This window comes from Pogona vitticeps, chromosome 4, assembly GCF_051106095.1.
Source record: "Pogona vitticeps strain Pit_001003342236 chromosome 4, PviZW2.1, whole genome shotgun sequence".
NCBI classification, from domain to species: domain Eukaryota; kingdom Metazoa; phylum Chordata; class Lepidosauria; order Squamata; family Agamidae; genus Pogona; species Pogona vitticeps.
Window position 1 is genome coordinate 73,624,135 of NC_135786.1, and position 16,735 is coordinate 73,640,869.

The following is a 16,735-nucleotide window of genomic DNA, read 5'->3' on the forward strand; positions in this document are numbered from 1 at the left end:
ACCTTTATGGCAGATGCCAGGGTAGCTCAAGGACCAAAGACAATGGGTTCCTCATCCCAATTTTCTTTGTGGGTGGGGGGATGGAGCTGCCTATGGTGGACATTACATCTGTCTTCAGCTTATACCTATTCCTTCCTGGCAGGGCATCACTGCAAGATTTGTAGAGTGATTGTGGTCTGGGTAAGCCCAGGGCAATATTGTTACAATTCTAATTTTAAGTATTACACATAATTATTCTCTTTTAAATATAGAATAGATCAGAAGCCTCTGGGTTGCCAAAGACTTACTGCAGCTATCAATCCAGCTCCAGCCATTAAACATTACTCACATATTAAAAATAACTAGAAATTGTTGTGTACGTTTGCCCTTACTGTGTGAAATTAAGGGCCAAAGTATAATTAGAGGGGGCAGCCAGCCCTTCTGTTTGATCTGATTATTATATGGATTTTTGGTACACAGAACATTGTGTTGAGCAATGTGAAGACTTCTTTGCATCAAGCTTCTAGCACAAACTCTTCACTGCAAAAAAACACTAATTCTGGATTCAATGTAAATTGATCACAATGTATTAGTTGACACAGGGCGACTTGCATGTTTGATTTTAAAAATGGATTTAAGCATAATCTATATAGTGTTATCTTATGTCAAAAGATTTTCACTCATAAAGGCACCTCCAGTAAACAAGTGTGAGAACATGTTTCTGTGAAGAGCAAGATATTCCATCTTGCTCAGTACTGCATAGTGTAACCAATTACATTTGAACCAATTACATTTGATGCACCAGAATTACATAGCCACAAAGCTGGCTGTCAAGTGTTGACTATGTGTTAAATCTCTACTCCACTTTTGCTGAACTGTTGAGCTGTCATAGACTGTTTGTGATATTCTTTCAGATGAAGGAGAGTGTTCTGTAATAAAACGCTGGTAGAAATGAAAAATATTTTTTTTTTAAAAAAGAAACAAAATGCCAGCATTTCCTGAAAAGGAATTAAAGGATAAGTTTGAACAGGGCTAATTGATGGGACAGAGGTGCTGGTGACAGAAAAAGAGCATAGAGGCATGGCAGTCATGAGGGATGCGGTTGGAAGATGGCCAGGGAAACATAGCAAATGGGGAAAAAAACACTTAATATATAAGAAAGCTCTTTAAGGGAAAATAGGCACATGAATAGACAAAAAGTCAGATAGAGGCCATGAATGGCGCATAGGAACCCAGAAGTAAAATTTCACAGAATAACTTGAAAATAAGACATTTTGGCAGGAAAATAAGAATTTTGAGGGCTGTTTTTCAGTTAAATAGGACATAGTTGTTCCAGTCGTGTAGTGGAACTAGGGTTTGCAGGGACTTTTGGAACAGCAGGACTATGACAACATCTGCTCCCCCTCCCCCCTCCCCTGGTTTCCCTTTTGAGCTTAGATGTACTCCTTATAGCAGCTGGAACAAAATGGATTCTCTCAGGAACAGTGTGTTGTGAACTCATTCCTGTTGCAATGCAAAGGATTTGAGAGTGGCTTTGCCCTGAACGGGCAATCAAGAGCCATTTGCTATTCAAAACACCTTGGTGTATGGAAAACTCAAGTAGTCTGCAAGTTTGGACACCTCTTATCAAATGCACTTCCAAATGTACCACTACATCAGTGGCATCTGCTACTTCTTTAAGCACAGAAGAAACCTGAATGTTCTAGAAGGGGGTCACTCATGCCCATCTTTGGTTCTTGGAGAACCACATCCACTTCTCTAACATATTCCCCTTATTAATTTTTTTTAGAAAATTGGGAGGTAACTGAACCCCTCCTTGCCCCCAGCTACTCAAATACCCCTTTGTTTTTTGTTTTTAAGTGTGTGGGGCTGTTGTCCTTGAAAATTTGAGTGAATTGCCCCTGTCTACCCTAAAGAGCACAGAGGGACTTCTTGAACCAACAAATTGTGGGATGTGAGGATGCAGAAGGTTCCCACAGATACTAGGGACTGCATTTTCGACCCTGTGGGCCATACTCTGTATATTCCTGGTTTACAAAATGCAAGCACGTATGAATCTCATCTTTATAGTATGTCAATTTCCAAACACTGAAACAGGAGTTGTCAAGGATCATAATGCCACATAAATGCTGAATAACGTGGACTGACATCATATATCATAACAATATTTTTAAACCCGGTATTATTGGTTTTATGACAATTACCTGTTTTAATTGGATTTTATATATCACAGTAGTCTGTACATTGTAAAGGCCTATGGCCAGAAACAATAAAGTTTATGTATGTAAAAATTTCCATACACAAAAAATCTGGGCAACTCAAAGATATGCTGAAATATATAGTTCTAAAAATGCCTCATTAACCACTTTCTCTTATTTGGACTCCTTTAGATTTTTAAAGCAAATCCCAACATTCAAAATTATCTTAAACGTGCATATGCTAATCTAGATTCCCATGTACTCCAATGCACAAGTAGCAGTCTGGCTAGGAAACTAATCCATATATTCTTAGAAAGAAAAAAGAGAGGACCATTTGGTTAAAGCAAAAAACAAACAAAAAAAACAGTTAAAGATATACCATCCAAAACAAAGAAATGCAGGCTACCAATCAATCCTTCCTCACATGGTACATGGACATGTTGATGCTCCCTTCCTAAACGTTAACTTCCACTCCAGCTAAGCACTACAGCACAATCCCACATTTCACTTCACTCCCCATATAGTATACAGTATTATTAGTACAGTACTATAGAAGAGCTGATGTGAAACACTGGCTTTGATAGGGTAAGAATCTACAGAGAAGAGATTTGCATCAGTCTGTCCACAGATACATAATCTCTACTAGTCCTGTCCATCTGTTCTGTATTGGGGAAAGGAAGTCACATTATATTTAATGGGTCTAATTCCAGCTAAGGAATTTTTTATCTGTAGGGAATAAAAAAGTTGAGCTTACCTCTTGTGTTTAATCTTCTGTTTAGCAATCAGTGTGGCAAGCTAAATTGATCCTAAATATACTTGCTTTGGGAGGCATAGCTTCAGTTGTAGGCTTCTGATTTAAGCTAGAAGTTTTCACTGTTTTTTGAAATGTACATACACTATTTGGGAAAAGATTGTCTAGCTGTGCTGAACAATTTAAGAAAACAGAATTTCCCAAGCCATTATAAATAACAAAGCAAACAATCAGCTCCAACCTTAAACCTAAAGACTCTCTACAAAATACCGGCAGACCCATTCAGGCAGGCTTTTAATAGCTATGTCTGAGTTCCTGGATGCTGGTTTTTTGTTTTGTTTTTCCAAGTCTATTTTAAAGGTTTAAAGTTTTTTAATTAATGTCTTTGATTTCTTTAATTAATCCACATTTAATTGCTCTTTTTATCTGTAATTTATTGTGCTTTTAACATTGCTTATTTTAACATTGTGGGCCACCTTGGGTCTCCTCATGAGGAGGAAGGCAGCCCACAAGTAATACTTACTTACTTGAAGACATTCATACATACATATATATAACTGACAAACATTTCAATGCCAGTTCTGGTGTAATCTGTTAACCAGTGATTCCCAACGTTAGGTTCCCAGATGTTCTTGGACTGCAACTCCCATAAATTTTGGCTCGTACAGTTAGTGGTGAAGGCTTATGGGAGTTTTAGTCCAAATACATCTGGGGACCCAACATTGGGAACCACTGATCTAAAACAAACAAACAAAAAAAACCCCCACCACCCATGCTTGTTCACTAAGTGACTGCCTGTTTCTTAAACAGACAAAGCACACTGCCATTCATGTGTTGCTCAAAGTTTTCCTGAGGAAACCCATTCCAAAATCAGATGTAGTGCAACAAAAACTAGTCCCACCACAGTTTCCGCATAATTCCCGTGCATTGTCCATTTAGGTAAAAAAATACAAGCAAAAGATAGCAGGCCTCAGAGCTACAACTGCAGCACGAGTTAATAACAATCATAATGAAAAAGTTACTAGAAAGAAGAAAAGCAGTCTGCGCCATACAGGGTAGATAACATGGCAATCAATAATCAGCCATAGCTATATCGGAGCTAGAGCCAATATATAATTTAAAGAGCATGTATGTGCCCATATATAAAATCTTCTCCCTTTCTGAAATGAATAGGTATATCTTACAGGATGGGGACTTTCATGCACTGGTGTTCACACTATGGCAATAAGAATTATACTGGGCAAACAGTATATTTGTATGGAGGTGTGTGTACATATACAATCTAACCACACTACTAAATATTCTGTGGCAGTTTTTAAGCAGGATTGCATTCAAAAGGAGTTTGACCTATGGTTTCTTTCTTTATATATATATATAAAAATAGGCCGTGCTTTAGTCTCTGACTGCTGCTCTCCATGTTTTTTAATCACATCTGCTACCATAGATGTGGCTATGAATAATTAACGATGCCTTTAACATTACACTCATAGATTATGGTGGAGGAAGTGCCTAGTGCACCATCTCCAATGGCAGAAGCCATTTAGGAGACTGTTATCCACTTTCCCTTTATATTTGTGGTGCCATCACTTACTGCTTAAAAGGGGTAAATCTTTCATAGCTTTAATTAAAGCATTTAATATAATTTACACTGATGCTCTACTGTGCTCAAGGTCTGTCAAAATTGATGCTTTAATAACGTGTCATTCCCTTCCCCCACCCCTTTCCCTCCTCTCCCGACTGGCCTGAAATCTGTTAAAATTACCACTAATCTAATTGGGAACAAAGTTGTCAAAGGCACGCCGCTCTGACAGTTTGTCTTTCTGCAAACTGCCAACAGATTGCGCGTTACGCATGTGTCGCGCAGATGGGTAAGTTAAAAGGAACACACCAAAAAAGAAAGGATTAAAAAAAAAGGAAAGAGAAGGGGGAAAAAGGCAATTTATTAAATCACCTGGAACCAGCAGCTCCATTCCAAAAATAGTGAGAATGAAATATAGCAGGAGCTACAAGAGTTGGCACTGGAGTATGCCAGAAGGTCCCAGTTACAAAACAAGATAAACATTTTGAGAAGCCTCAGCTGTGGAACAGAATAATGAGGAGTTATTTAACCCAATCTGGATTACCAGCAGAAATTAATTTAGGGTGCACATTTTTTAACACACACACACACACACGCACACGCACACACACACGCACACGCACACACACACACACACACACAAGAATGAGAAAGATGTTTTAATACCCCTCCCTTATTTCTCATATTTCTCTGTCCTTCTCCCTCTTTTCCTGTCATTCCTGTCATGACCTCCCAACATACCTGGCTTAGATCATTCAGGGGAAGAACCATACAGATGGCATGCTCTCCCATCGATACTTAGCATGTAATCTCTTTCGTGAGCTCAATCACCATTTCAGGATGGGATACTGGATCCAGTTACACGGTGCAGGGCTGACGTTAATGCCAGCAGCTGCTTCCAAGCTACCAACAGAGATTGATGGGGAATTTTTAATCTTAAAATGGGAGAGGATGTATCTGGATATTTGAACAGATGTGTTAGATACAGTGAAAATCTCCCATTATTTGACTTTCCATTTATACGGCTCCCATAAGTGCCTGAATTCCAAGGGTGTCCTCAAGAAATCCAATGTCAGTGAAAATGTAACTTTCTAAGTAGTCACGAATACAGGAATAGGTATTACTATACATCAGTTGGAGAGCTCAACCACTTGACTGTTGTGTTTCCTGGAAAAGGCAGCACCAGTGTTTGTAAGCATCTCCATCTCCAGTAAAGTCTAAGGAGTATGTAGAAGAGTCCCCAGCCTCCTTGAGCCCATTTAGAATTCTGAGGGTGAGTGATATGGAGAACACCACAAAATGGCTCCCATACAGAATGGCTGCTATGCCACACACAGATCCAGATGAGAATTAGCACAGGAGAGTGGGGGAAGCAAATGCACAGATTGTTACAACAGGCATGCTGTACTCTTGTTCTTCTCTTCTTTACCCCCTTCCACAGGGCTGTTCCACTCTCCCTCCACCCTGTCCACAAATTACTATTTTCCTTCTCTTTCTTTCTTTCAAAATATTTTCAGGATGCTTTTCCTCCTGGTTGCTGTATTTTCTGGTTAGCTGCTCAGATATTGATCTCAGTCTGGGAAAGCACTTAAAAGTGAAAGAGGAGGTGGGAAGGAGCCGCGCTCTTTTAGTTCTTCTCACATTCCTAGTACTTTTCAAGGCTCGGACTGGCTCCTTCCCACTGCCAGAGGAAGGTGGTGAAAGCAATTTCGAGGAAAAAAAATACCAGGTGCCTTCATGAGCAGCCCTGCACCTATAGGGACCATATTGTAGAGACACTGGTAGAATAACCATTTTTGATACGGTGACAGTCACACTTGAACAGTGACAGTGCTATATATGAATTAAAGTTGGATGACTAGCTGTTCTAGATATGATCTCTTGAGGGGCCACATCAGAGATGACAAAGCCTGATTTCTGGCAGTAACCATTAGCTATAAAGCAGGGATTAATAAGTAATTAATTGAACTGCCAATATATTTATGGCGGACCTGGAACAATGCTTCAACAATGTTCTTACGTGTCTGAAACCAAAACTCATACAATTTTCCTCATTAGCAGTATAAACCAGCAGAAGGGCCAGATTCTGAGTCCCATATGCTACCACATTGTGTGTATGTTTGTGTGTTGCTCCTGTCATCTTGCAAAGACAAAAATTAAGAAGCTTAGGAAAAGGGGATGTGGAGGAAGATAGGATGATGTATGAGAAAGGAAGAGCGTGATTCAATGCAAAGATGATAGCATAGGGAAAGGATTGGAGAAAGATGTCTGGGCCCAACCTCCTTTTTGGGTCCTTAAAAGAAAGACGGTGAAAAAGTTTCATTCTGCTGCTATTCTCTGAGCCTCATATATTTTGAGTCATTCCCAATTTTGAAAGCACATAGTTTGGGTGCATTTTATTTATCCAGAAAACACCACAAGACCTACAAAGGTGTCAGGATCCAAGGCATGGTGTGCTTTGTCTTGCAGAGAGTTTCAGGAGAGGTCAAATGGATACTTTGGTCAAGAATCTAGAAGCCGACCAAACACTTTTCCATGGTTAAGCTGTGACTACACTAGCTTAGCTACAACTTCAGTCACAGCCCAATTTATACTTCTGTTTGGATTAGATGATCACATAGACACTGCAAATTGTTTCAGTTCCAGCGTCCTTGTGGACCTTAATTTGATGCAGTTTGATCCACACCACAGCTCCCTTCCTTTGACCCTGCACTCTGCTAATCCCTGGCTCTCCTTTTATGATTCATTGTAAAACAAGTAGACTATTCAAAGTGTTGCATAGCACTAAGGAAAAGGGTGTTTTCCAAAGTTCTCTGTAATGTACAAACACATAGATGTATACAGAGGAAACACAGTAGTCTTCTATAGCTGTTGCGGTTGTTTGTCACGTTCCCGCGTGGCCCTTGGTCATTTCACCAAGCAAAGGCGGATGCTACGTATCGTTCAGCTGCCACCAGTTGATTACCTCAACTTTGTTCACTATTAATGATAGAGGTCCAGGCAATGTATCATTTAAGAACCAAGTACAAATTGTGTATTGTCACAAGTGATAAAAGTCCAGTCAATGTTGTTAACTCTCAATTAAACAACCTTCTTTCTCCACTCTCAACCGTCTACTCTCCCTCTCCCTCTCTCTCCTTTTCTTCACCTCCCCACTTAACTCTGCTCCCACCAACTCCTATTGGTGCATACAAATTTCAACATAAATATTCATGAGCAGGGTGAATGCTACATTGTTCCTGTCTCATACTGGTTTGGTTTTTGTGTGTGTGCAGGAGTGATCTAGTGCTAAACTAGTATATCAACGAAGTGATAAGATCCTCTACCACCAAATTTGGTAGTTTGTTTAAATTTTTTTTTTAAAAAATACACTTTGGGGAAGAAAGATTATGAGGGGTGGGTGTTCCCATTGTCCAAAAGTCACACTGAGCTTAAACATCACAGAAATACCACACATAGTCATATAAACTTTTTGTGTGTGTCAGGGAGAACCAAAAAACTGATCACATGGAGCAAAGTCTATCTGAACTGTTCTGGCTTGAAAAAAGTAGAAGCCTCCAGAAGAGAGAGAGAAATCCTGCACACTGAGAGCAAAAAAGGGCCAGACTGGTCTTTGAGCAATGTGATCATTTTAAAAAAGTGAATTCATTTGTTTTACACCTGCAGCAAACCCTGCCAGGTTTGACCATGTAGTCGCAGCCTGAGAATGAAGCCATGTTTCGTTAGCACATTGTTGAGGGAAGAAAATGTTTTCTGTGTGCAGTAAGATGCGGACCAAGGTTTAGAGTCTGTGATTTATTTAACAAGAGTCTTAACCTCACTCGGAAACAGACCATTTACTGGTTCCTTCATCCCTCTTTTTTTTTTAAATTTATTTATTTATTTATTTATTTTAAAATCTTTGAAAACTTAATTTGCTGCAAGAACAAAATGAATTGCCTATTGGGTGGCTCTGGGGTTGTAAATAATCTTCAGTTTGAAATTAGAAGGTAAAAAAACATTAAGGTGTCCAGCAATAGTTTCATTTTTAGAAAAACTGTTATGGAAGGTGGTGATTGAAAAGACAAAAATAGCAGTGGTGGGGAGGGGGCAAATCTCTTCTCTGCCTGTCATTTCCCGAACAATCCCAAGCAGATTTCCCACCTACAGACTTTCATTGGTAGACTGGCAAGGCAGAAAAGGAGTCAGGCACCCTCCACCTCTGCCCTGTCCTCACTTCTCCACTCTTAATAACACTCTTCCAGTTTTTTATAGATGAAAACACTACCCTGCACTACTAAAAAATAGTGTTAAGCCTGATAGTCATGTGTCTACATAATGGCTGAAATCATGTTGCTTAACATAGTAAGTTGCAACTAGAGTAGACACATAGACTCAGCTATGGAAGAGCTGACTCACCAAATCATCATTGAGTCAGTGGATCTACTCTAGGTTTGACTTACTATGCTAAGCAACAGAACTCCAGCAAATGTGTTCTTACACCCTGGCTATATGGAAAAGAGCAAAGTACCTAGAAGGAGCTAATAGCCCCTTATCCTGTTGCGGAATTAAGCAATATGGGTAGTTCTTTCTTACAGAAGGGTGCTATTAATAAGAATCTAATCCATTAAACTTGCCACGTCTCTTGGGAAATTCAGTAAAAAGAAAAGATGAAATGCATTTTCTGTATTTGGTATATGAAAGAGAGGGAGAGAGAAAGAGAAAATTCTGCTGTATTTTTTCTGCTCTGCCCACTTGAGGTATATAAAACCATTACATTTAAGTACCATAATAGCCAACATATGCTTTTCTTTAGAAACGACACCACCATCTGGATTGACTTCTACCAATGATATCAGACAATACTGCAGAATTTTTTCCCTGCCAACTAGGAAAAAAAATCTACCTCAGAGAGCATTTACTGTTTCAGAGGGAGACAAACAGCAATAGAATTAAAAGTATAACTCTTTGCCACCTGATTGGAGTGTGTGTGTGGGGAGGGGGAGGGGGGAAAAGTGTGGGGGGAAGAAGCTTTCAGTGTAATTTATTGATTGGATTTCATATGCTAATTTGTTTTTTTAAAAATCAGACAAATAATCTGCAATTCCATGTGTGTTGATGTCCTAGTACCCTTGGTTGGTATTTGCTGCACTGATGACATACATACATACATACATACATACATACATACATACATACATACATACATACATACATACATACATACATACATACTGTACATACATACATACATACATGCATGCATGCATGCATACACACACACACACACACACACACACACACATACATACATACATACATACATACATACATACATACATACATACATACATACATACATACATCTTCATGGTAGTCATGTCAACATTTTAACAATTGTGCGTTCACCAAATGCTATATAGAAGTGGTGCCAATATGCAAAGTTCTTAAAAAATATTCATATATGCTGTATTTATAGTCATATTTAAAAGCATGGAAGGTGATGGTGTTGGGATTTGAGGAAAAGTAGAAAAGGTTAGGCCTTCTCACCTGAATGAATCCCTGCTAGCCTCGTGGCTATTGTCATGAATGTAGCAAACCTTCTGGGCCACAACATCCAACTGGCTGTAGCGGGAAATGGGCACGCCGGGATAATTGATGTACTCAATCTGACCATGCACAGGTGGCACAGAAATGGCATACAGCAGCTTCTCGGGTTTACCAGTGCCATCTGTTGCCATAAGAACATCTGTCGTCAAGGTCACCCTGTCACCCTCTGTTAAAGTTACAGGTTTGGTGAATAGAACAATGTCACCTAAAATAAAGGAGGGGGGAAGGGGGGAAGAAAGAAAAGGAAAAGATCACACAGAGGAAAAAGGAAATCAAAGGGTGTATGCTGGGATGGGGCTGGCAGTGTGAACTTGCTACTTTCATGTTGCATAGAAGAAACCGGCTTGGGATGGGGGAGGTTAATTAAAAAAAAAACAGCACAGAATGGCACGTGCAAAAGAACGAGATACTGAGGAGGGAGGGAGGAAGCTAGGTCTGAGAGAGACTCTGTGCTGAAGCATTTTATCGGGATTAACAAAAGCAACTTTTCCCAAATGAGCCTGAGAAAGTATTCCTTGCATACCTGTAATCTCTGTAATAACCAACGGGCATTGGACAAAGTCTTTGCTCCCCTCATACGTGAGTTATTTGGGCAGAGATGTAACTTGGTATTAGCACTGCTCCTTTGAAAGTCCATACTGTAGGAAGCATGTGCATATATATACACCCATGTTGGCAAACACAGCAATATATACAAGTGAGCACAGGGAAGGGCTGCAATTAACATAAATATGCAGGTATAGGCATAATTTAGCCATGCATTCCCTCTACCCCTGAGGAATTATTCTGAACTGGTTCTTTGTTGAAAGTGACCCACTTGTATACAAAGAACAATTAAGTTAATAGGTCCACATGGACTAACAGACAAAATGCCCTAATGTACTAAGCACACCATGGCGCTTTAAGCTGATGGGGTTATATGATGCTGTAACCTTGCCAAGGGTGATTCTCCTGTTACTAGATTTGTTGCAGTCCCCCCTCCCTCAGACATATTTTAATATCTCAGTACAGAAATTGGTGGACAAAATGCAGATAACAGATCCAGACTGAGCTAGTTTCATTTGGCTTGTGTTCTCCTTTTCCACCTTCTTGGCAACCATGCTCCCTTATTTCCTTTAACCATAATTTCATATTTTGAAAATGCACCATCTCTGAACATCAAAGTGACACTGTCTGCTTAACCAGAACATAAAGGTCAAAAATAAAAATGATAGTGGTGGACCTAAATTTGTACTAATCCACCCAACATACATATAAATTGGGGGAGGGGGGAAGAACAGTTACTGAAATTCCTTCTTTCATTTCTTGTCTTCTGTATCTCTCTTTCTCTTCCCCCAAAGCAGATAACTCAAGGTCAAACTAAATGCTAAGGGGGTTCCTTATTTCTACCTATGAGCACAGTTCTCTGTAATTTTGTGCCTAACCAGAGTTTCGCAAATTAAGCTTGTGCCTACAGTATATCATGGTGACCAACTACAAAATAAAGCAAGCAGATTCACAGGATACAGAAGTGAGAAAAGCTTGTGCTCGAAGAAATGAGCTGACACCCTCACCACTTATGAAAGAACCACTTCTAAATAGCAAGTAAGTGTATCATATAGTTTGGCCGTTGGTTTCTGTTCATTTCTACTGTATGAACCAGGTATAAAGAAAGAATTTAGAGTAAGTAAGTATACACTCTCTTTTATTTTTCAAGCCCTCCCAATCACTTACTATACAGGTGAAAATGAAGAATAGCTGAATATCTTGTTTGGGCCAGAAATTGGGCTTTCTTGAAGGCTGTCAGAGTAATACTGTTACATCTACAACTAGAAATAATGTGAATGGTTGTATTTAAAAATCAATTAGTAGGTGTGAGAGCCTTAATATGGATCAGAAGGAAAAGGTGTGTGGGTGTCTAAGGATTTAATTCTTTGCACTCTGCTTTGGTCCTATTTTGGAGCAGCCACTCAGCACTCATACACAATGGAGGAAAGGCATGATTACTCTTTTGGACTACAACAGTCAGAACCCCCCTGCTGCAGTCCAAAGCACACCTATACAGTGATGCCTCGCTTAACGATGATAATCCGTTCCAGGAAAATCACCGTTAAACAAAAACATCGTAAAGCGAAATAAAAAACCCCATTGAAACGCTTTGAAACCCGTTCAATGTGTTCCAATGGGGTAAAAACTCACCATCCAGTGAAGATCCTCCATACGGCGGCCATTTTCGCTGTCTGTATAGCGAGGAATCCGTCCCTAAACACAGCGGGGAGGCATTTTAATTGCCCGGTGGCCATTTTGAAACCGCCGATCAACTGTTAGAAAAACATCGTTTTGCGAAGATCGGTTCCCGGAGCAGGGAACTGATCATCACAAAGTGAAATTCCCCCATTTAGACTATCGTTTTGCGATCGCAATTGTGATCACAAAAAGATTGTCATAAAGCAGATTTGTTGTAATGTGGGGCAATCGTAAAGCGAGGCACCACTGTATTTTAGATTTCACCAGCCTCATTAAGAAGTCTCAGAGCAAGGTGGTAATGCTAGTGTCAGGGTCCGTTTCCATTCTGGAAAGCATCCCAGAACCAAAGACACTCAGGAATGGTAGAGATGGTAACTGAGGCCTGTGAGGATCTTCCTTAAATGCCAGGAAGACAGGCAGAAAACAACAGAATGGCCACATACGCCAGATTTTATCTCTTCATATCTGCTGGACAATCTATATGGCATAGACAGCTCTGTCCCCACAGAGCTTAACAAAAATTCAGCAGGACTACTCCAGAGTGAATTGCACTCTACAACTGTGGTTCTCTTTGAGATATTTTACAATTTTTTTAAAAAAAACGGGGAGAGGTTAATGGTCATATACAGGAGAAAAATGGAATTGGGTTAACAGGAAAATGTGAACACCTGCAGGCTTAAACCCACTGTTTATGGGCAGATTCCTCATTTTATTTGGTTTGCTGAAGGAGCTGAACAGGGAGATTTCATGTGTTGGCTCCAAATGCGGACGTCTGGCTGCAATCTGGATTTAAAATTACTACAGGTGCTGGCCACTTGCAGAAAAATAGAAGTGTGCATGGGATATGTGTGTATGTTTCTGTCTCAGTATACAGTACTAGGATAATCTATTGTAAAGTGCCTTGAGCATCATTCAGTGAAAAGGAAGAAGAAGTCTCTTAAACAAGCTGGCCAGCCTGCCGACACACGAAGTATGTACAAAGACTCTTGGTGGTCAGGAGAAAATGGCAGGGCCTGAAAGTCAGATTCCCCCATGTTGGTTACTTAAGGAAGTGGACTTAGAATGTGCGACATCCTCATATGTCAAGACACAAGCAAACACGTATTGAAAAAAATGTTGCTATTTGCTAAAAGGAATTATGTTAAACAAGTGGAGTTCTTGGCCTGGCATTAACTACGTGATCCCAGCTCGAAAGGATTATGAACATGCTCCTCCCACTGACACTCCCCCCCCCCAAATAATACCCACTATTTGCCTTAGTGTCTCATATTATTGTTTCATTAACTACAGAGGGCAAAGTGGAAAGACTCTTAAGCATATGCACTTACCACTCCTCCTATCAAGAGAAGAAGGAATCCCAGCGTTCAATGACTATTTCCTTGGTGTTGAGATAGGTGAAACAAGCAGTGAGGCTGACACAGAGGGCTTTTCCTTCTAAAATGAATAAGAAACTCTCCCTTATGTATCAAAGCCTAAAACTCTGATACAGGTCCTTCTCAAATAGGACGCTCAGGGCCAAGCGTTATATCTAAGAAGCACAGAGCTGGGCTGTACAAAGGCTAACAATCCCTTTGAAAGCTTCCATAAAGGTGGGAATAAATAGGAGTAAGCAGTGTAATCCTGAGCAGCAAATTCTAGATCAACTGTTCTGAACTCAAGCTCTTCCCAGTTTAGCAATACTGGGAATTACTCATGCCTCTCCTTCCCCTGGTGTAGCATTGTGCCAGCATTGTTGCTATTTCTCTTGGCTGGATGAGTTTTAGATCTGGCATGGTGTGTCCCCTTCCTTATTCTTGCTGGTGTTTTATTTACAACCTCAAATGCTATCTATATTTTAAGTGAGTGGGAGAGACTTTTCTGGTTTGATACTGCTATCTATCCAGTACTAATTGTTCCTTCCAACTTTTGCAATTCAAAGAAAGTCTCGCCTCTCTGCTGAGTGTCTTGTCCCTCTCTTTCGCAGTTGGTGGTAGTTGTTTGTTGCTGTTAAGTTGTTTGGTTGCTACTATATGTGCAGTAAAGGACACAGTATACACAACTCTGCGAATTCAATCAACTGTTACATAAAGAAACACTTCTTTATTCTTTCTCCTAATAATGTCTCATAGTGTGTTACTGAGACGTTAAGTGCCAATTAATGAGAAATGGGTGGAGCCTGAGGAACTTCTAGTTATTCTCCTCTGTGAATCGCTGTAATTCTACTGTGTAGCAAAAAGACTACTTTACCAGAAATTCAAACACTCTGCAACAATTCTACCCCTTCCTTGCCCCTTTGCCAGCAGGCCTTAGCTAGCGAATTAGTTCTGTGGCCAATTCCTTCTGCCAGCAGATTCCTCAGATTTGTCAGCAGAATGCTCTTCTGCCGACTGACCTCAGGAATCAGCTTGTCAAGAGAAGGTTCTGCTAACTCCAGGTCATTTCTGCCAACCAAAGAGGCTTTCTTCATGTCCCTAATCTGCCACCTTTGAGTTGGATCGCACAGTAAGTCTAGAGTAGAAAGTACTGTGTACACATCATTGTGAGAAGCATACATACATGCATCTATGCACACACTTTCAGAGTGGTAGCTTCGCTGTAGATGATTTTTATATTTTTCTAAAATGCAGGAAATACCCAGATGATTGTTTAGGATTAATAGATTATCAAAAGTGCCAGTTGGCACTCTCCTGGATTTCTATTTTAAATCCCTATAATAAATGCAGCTGTTTACTAATAAATAAAGCCTCAGCTGTAAGAGAAATAAATTAGATGTATTTAATTGGTTGATTGCAAGCCTCCCCTCTTTATTATAATACTGCTCCTTGTTATTTTATGATGTCAGGGTAACGTGGCAGATTGACAGTGTGTTTATGAATCACAGTTTACAGATGGCATCTCTGTTTTCTTCAGCAGTTACGAGCACAAGTCACAGGAGGACTCAATAGAGGGTTTTCGCCAAAGAAGACCCCAAGAGATTTAGCCGCTTCCATTTCTCTTATGCCAATCTTCTTCCTGACAGGAGCACTATTTCACAAAAACCTATGTTCAATAAATAACAGCCACCTGGCACAACTTGAGAAATATTTAACACTCCGGGGACTCCTGTGTGTCTCCATGTGATTTCTATTCATTTTCAAAAGAACTCAGCAACAATGCTTGGAACAGGCCTCACAGTTTCTCTCATGCAATATTGTCAGCTTTTCTCCCTCCCTCCCTTGTCACCAGCTAGAAGAGTGAGGGGAGTCCATTTGGCTCCTTATACCTCTTTCCCTCATCTACAGAAGGTCTTTAAGATCTTCTAAGGATGTAACTTATCAGGAAGCCTTGACCTCCAAGAGCTATGAACACTCCTGACAGCTTCTAAATTCAAGGGGGAGATAATCCTGGTTCTCTTCACAGAAGAAGGTTTTGGAACTGAACTGTTCCCTTTTGGTCACTAGTCATGAACAGACCCAAGGGATTGCCGTCATAATAGGCAACAGATTTGTAAAGTTGTGTAATTAGTTATGCACATAATGGATGGGATTCTAATTAGCTTGTTCATCAGAACAGTGGAAAGACATGGTATCCTTTAGAGACTGCTGAAGTACAAACTTCACCCATGCATTTAAAAATACATCAGTGTCACATAAGGAGATGCAGGGGTAATCTTCTTCCCCCCCCTCCATCATTTCCTACCTTTCTCCATGCTTTTAATGAAGATATAGAAGCTTTCTGGTGGAGAGCTGTTCTGTCCATCTGTCACATAAAACCGGAAGCTATCATGACTTTCTGGAGCCAAAATGTTAGTATGGAAATACCAAAGGCAGTTCATGTCCACATTGTCTTGCGTGAAATTCATTCCAGGATGCAGGGTGTGCCAAGATGATCCACTCTGGAAAACATGAAGGAATGGGTAGATGGAGCCAAAAACATGTGCAATGGATGCTCATTTTCATGTGTCACTTTAAACCAATACCTTAAAATACTGAGAAAGGACTAATGACTCCAGCTATGAAAAATGGAAAGGCAATGGCAGAATATGGAATTGTGAAAGGTCCATCTACAATGTATCCTGGCTGAAACCTGTGGTATGGAGGGAGAGTGAAGAAGCCACCTCAGATGGCAGATTGTGGACCCCATACAAAGGCAGTAAATTGTATTTACTTCATTATTACTGTAACAAAGGTATTGACTTTGTCATTAAAGGTGGGGGGGTCATCTTATACGCCGGGTGCACTTCAGTTGGGATAGACATAGCTGCCCATAGTGGCCTTCCGATGTTCACCCACCTCATTCTACAGTATCGCGCGGTATCCAGGGGCTTCCCCCACCCAAAGTGACGAAAACCCCAACAGCCCAGACCAGGTATATCTGTGTGCCCCTGACAGGCAGCCCGCATAGGCATGGAACTCCTCCCATTCTCAGCCAGGGACTCCCCAGCACAGATGGGAA

General features: G+C 40.4%; 1 protein-coding gene across 3 annotated transcripts in view; it reads right to left on the minus strand.

Annotated features, from left to right (window-relative positions):
• Window positions 1–16,735, minus strand: part of LOC110077136 (FRAS1-related extracellular matrix protein 1) — a 149,961-nt gene that overhangs the window by 55,919 nt on the left and 77,307 nt on the right. For 2 of the 3 annotated variants that reach the window (XM_072997708.2, XM_072997710.2), the window contains exons 23-24: window positions 15,980–16,175; window positions 10,037–10,301 (exon numbers count right to left, since the gene is read on the minus strand). In XM_072997708.2, the coding sequence (XP_072853809.2) occupies window positions 10,037–10,301; window positions 15,980–16,175 (461 nt within the window). The remainder of the gene's footprint in view (window positions 1–10,036; window positions 10,302–15,979; window positions 16,176–16,735) is intronic. The other variant, XM_072997709.2, reaches the window with a different exon arrangement.